This window comes from Myotis brandtii, unplaced genomic scaffold, assembly GCF_000412655.1.
Source record: "Myotis brandtii unplaced genomic scaffold, ASM41265v1 scaffold1408, whole genome shotgun sequence".
In the NCBI taxonomy this organism is placed as follows: Eukaryota; Metazoa; Chordata; class Mammalia; order Chiroptera; family Vespertilionidae; genus Myotis; species Myotis brandtii.
Genome location: NW_005355029.1, coordinates 467088 through 471269, shown reverse-complemented (window position 1 = coordinate 471269; position 4182 = coordinate 467088). Strand labels below are relative to the sequence as shown.

The 4182-nt window shown below is 66.1% G+C and overlaps 1 protein-coding gene across 1 annotated transcript in view; it reads left to right on the top strand.

Annotated features, from left to right (window-relative positions):
- Window positions 1-3416: 3416 nt before the first annotated feature.
- The window catches only part of LOC106725180 (chromosome unknown open reading frame, human C7orf50), an 11612-nt gene continuing 10846 nt past the window's right edge, over window positions 3417-4182 (top strand). The window contains exon 1 of the mRNA XM_014535271.1: window positions 3417-3826. Coding sequence (XP_014390757.1) covers window positions 3500-3826 — 327 coding nt within the window. The 5' untranslated portion in view covers window positions 3417-3499. The remainder of the gene's footprint in view (window positions 3827-4182) is intronic.

Genomic DNA, 4182 nt, shown 5'->3' with positions numbered 1-4182 from the left:
GGGTGGCTCAGAGGCAGCGCATTGTTCGCTGGGCGCGCGGTCATTAGAGGCTGATTCCCGCGGAGCGCGCGGGGCCCCGGCAGCACGTTCGGGTCCAGGGCCTGAGTGAGGACAGTTCCCTCTGAAAACCCAAGCGTGCGGGTGGCAGGACTTAACCCGGATTTGCTGCGTGGCCCGGAGTGGAAGGCGGCGGGCTGCGGCCTGGCCTGGAGGGGGCGGGGGTCAGCGGGTCGGACCCTGGCTGCGGGCGGCTGAGCCTTACTCTCTGCGAAGCCCCGTGGGCCCCCCGCCTGTGGCTCTGTTGTGGCCTGACTGGCTCCCCCCCCCGCACCAGCGTTGGTGGCCGGGGCCCCGGGCCGGCAGTGGCCGCATTGGCCCCGGGGCCGAGACCAGGCCCGGCCAGCCAGTGTGGACGTGCAGGCAGGAGGACTGTCCTCGCCCTCAGGACCGCCTCTCCAGGCAGATACCCCCATCGTCCCTCCAATCGGAGACGCCACTCACATAGCCACCGTCATCCTATGGACCACTAACAAGAAGACTATCGATTACACGCAGCCCCAGGTCACAGAGCAGGTAGCGAGCGAGATTTGAACCAGGTGGTCTTGGCTCTCTAGGTCAGGGTTTCCCGGATCACAGCGCTGTCTCCTGTGCGAATGGCCTCCAGTTAGAGATTCCGGATGCCAGGCCGCCGAGCCCTGCCCACGGCGTGTCCTGTGGGCACAGCCACTCAGCCCTCAGGGCTCCCCGACCGGACCCCCTGGTCTGCACAGGGAGACGGCAGGTCTGTGTGTCCGCCAGGCGTGCAGATCTGCCCCCTGCTGCTGGCTGCCCGCCTGCTCGGGCAGCTCCTGTGAGAGACCCGATGACTTTGGGGACAGCTCCACCGCCTGGGCACACGGACTGGGCTGTGGGAGGCCCATGAGGCTGAACCTGATTCTGGGGTTCGAGAAGCAATCGGTCTGGTGTTGGTTTTTTAAAACCACGTGGAGCCGGCGTCCCCTGCCTTGCTGGGGACGGGATGCCCTCATTGTGCGCCAAGCTCTGCAGTGAGAAGGGAGACCCGCCCGGCTCTTCGGAGGGGACGGAGGTGCCGCTCCCTGGATTGTGGGAGCGTCACAGCCACCGTGCTCACCACAGTCTGGAGACGGGCGCCTTCCTGTCTGTCCCAGAAGCACTGATGGCTCGCGGACCCACCCCATGGGGACTGGGAGGGCTGCCTCTGAGGGCCTGGAGGGTGCCCTGGCTGGAAGGCAGGCAGGTGTCCTGAAGGGGCCCTTGCAGTCCTAGGTGCTTGCCTGCGGATTGGGTCCTGTGTGGCCTGCGGGTCAGGGACGAGGAAGCTGATGGATGAGTTCTCTGAGTGTGGTTTGACCTCTGTGCCCCAGTAAGGTGTGAACTTTGATAAGAAAGTGTGGAGGGAGGGCTGTAACAGACAGAGGCCCTACGCGGGTGGGCGGTCAGCCCCAGGCTGGGCTGTGTTCCTGCGTGGTCACAGCAGGTCAGCGCTTTGTTGTGCAGCCGCCTCCCCTGCCGTCCCTCTGCACCGTCCCCCCCTTTCCAGTGCCGTCCCCCTGGCCCTGCCAGCACTGCTCTGTCCGTTAGTCACACAGGGAGGGCCCGGGCTGGGTCTCAGCCTGTGTCCTGAGCACGTGGCCTCATGTGAGACCTGGTGGCAGGTTCTAGCTGGGCCAGCAGTGCTGCCTCAGGGGCCGTGTGGCTGGCACACCTGGTGGCAGGTTCTAGCTGGGCCAGCAGAGCTGCCTCAGTGGCCGTGTGGCTGGCACACCTGGTGGCAGGTTCTAGCTGGGCCAGCAGAGCTGCCTCCGGGGCCCTGTGGCTGGCAGCGGCAACATCTGCCTGCCTGCTGACCTCTCCCCTCGGGCCACGGTGCCGGTCGTGGAAAGCTCATTCTCATGGCCTCTGGGAAAGGTCGGCGGCGACTTGGTGCTTCCAGAACGCCAGTCACCAGGCTGCGCTCACCCTAGGGCCTGCAGATCCCCAGCCACCCTGGCTCCTCTGCCTCGGGCCTCTGCGCCCTCCCCAGAACCTGGGTGGCAGCTGTTCCCTCTTTCTGGACACCTCTCTCCCAAACAGCCTGGCTATGCCCTTGCCTCCCGTCTCTACTCAGGTGTCACCTTCCTGGCACCGTTTTCCTTGACCTCCATCCTCCCGCAACCATTCTAAATTACAAAACGCAAATAACCCTGCTCTCTGTCCGACCTGCCTGGGTTTCTCCCAATACTGCAGCCTCCCACGGTCATCTCGCTGCCTCCTTGCTGCCGCAGTGTCTCCACCCGCAGGCTGCCATGACCGAGCCTCACATCATGGAGGCTGGCCCAGCGCCAAGGCGCCAGCGGGTCCCAGTCCACTGAGGGCCCTTCCTGGTTCCTAGGCGGCCGTCTGCTCGCTGTGTCCTCCCCAGGGGAGGACAGGACACCCTGGTGGCAGGGGCCTCCGCTTACAGGGCGCTAATCCCATCTAGGAGGCCCCCGTGACCTGATCGCCCCATCGCCCCACCTCCTGACTGTCACACTAGGGGTTCGGCAATGCGTACGGGTCCCGGTCATGTACCCACTCTTCCTGCCCAGGAGCTGCTGAGAGCATGTGCAGTGTGTGGGTTCTAGGGCCTCAGTTCCCCCGGGTGGACGCAGTGCTGCCTCCAGGTTCATGCCTCGCGGTCACGCCACCAGCTGTGTGAGGTCCCATTCCCGAGGGGCCCTGTACTGAAACCCCGCGCCGCAGTGGGTGGCCAGTGGGTGGTGTGTGGCCTGCAGGCTGGTCCCACTGCATCGGGCGTAGGCAGACCTGGCGCACTTCACACCCTCTCTGAGCCTCGATTTCCTCTGTAAAGTGTGGGTGACGGGGTGGCTGGGAGCGTGAGGGAAAGCCTGCTTCCCGCGTGTGTGTCCTCAGCCAGCACCTCTGCCTGTGCACCCTGGGGCCCAGGGCTGGCCGTGGAAGGCAGCGGTCAGCGCGCAGACCCAGGGCAGACTTCACTCCATGAACCAGCGACCTCAGAAACAACGCTTCCCAGTCTCAGCCTTGTCTGTACAGTGGGGCATGATGCCCGCATCCCGGGGATTAATCAGGCAGCTGTGAGCTGGCCCAGCACGGGGACCACTGTGACCGGGCCCACCCTACCCTCGCAGCCATCCAGCTCTGGTCAGGCCTGGCAGCCCCTGGCCTTCCTGCCCCCACCCCACCCCCGCCCCCGCCAGGGTTGTGCAAGCCTCTGTGGATTTCTGTCGGTAGCGGGAAAAACACAAAAGACGCTGTCTTGGCTCCAAACCTTGGAGATCCTTATCGGGCCGGGAAGTTGGAACACCCACACCCAAAGCAGGAAGCCCACACCCACTGGAGCGGGAAGGAAGGGCCCCGCGAGCGCCCTCAGCAGCGCCGGTGCGGGGCCTCCTGCAGCCCCTGGCCCCACCTCTGCCAGGGGCGGGTGACAGGCCCGCCAGGCTCCTGGCTGCTGGAGTGCGGTCATCCGGGGTCATAGATGGATGTGCAGCCTCAGGGGAGGGCACGCAGGCCCTGGGAGAGGGAGAAGCTGTGCCCATGGCGGGAAGGAGGTGTGACTCACCCGTGGGTGCCCGGAGCCCCCCCTGAGGCCTCGTTGCTGGGCAGCGTCAGTGCAGTGAACGCCCCCTGTCCCTGTGGGGCTCACGGTCCGGGGCACCGGACATCAGCCCGAACTCTGAGGGCTGTGTCGCTGCTCGGGGGCGGGGCGTGCTGGGGACCGTGGTATTGGAGGCTGCTCAGTAGGGGACGCAGAGAAGGGGCCCTGCAGCTGCGGGTGGATGGCCCGGGGTCTGAAGTGAGGAGGGTGAGTTGTGAGCTCTGGGCAGAGGGAAGAGGAGCCTGTGCCAAGGCCCTGGGGCGGAGACTGCGGGCCGGGTTCTGGGAACCTCGGGCCCTTTGCTGCAGGCGTGGACTTGCGGGATGGGGTGTCCATATGTGCAGAAGGGTGGGAGCGACTGGGGGGGGCGGCGCGAGGGCACTGCACCGGTTGCATTTCCGGTCTCCGGTCTCCGGTCTCCGGTGTGGGGAGCTGCCAGGGAGAGCTGAAAGCAGGGCCTGCCCACCCCCCACCGCCGGCTGCGTCTGCCACTTTGAGGCCGAGCTGCGGACCAAGAAGTGGCCCCAGGCCTCCGTCGCCTCTGAACCACCTGGTTATGGAGG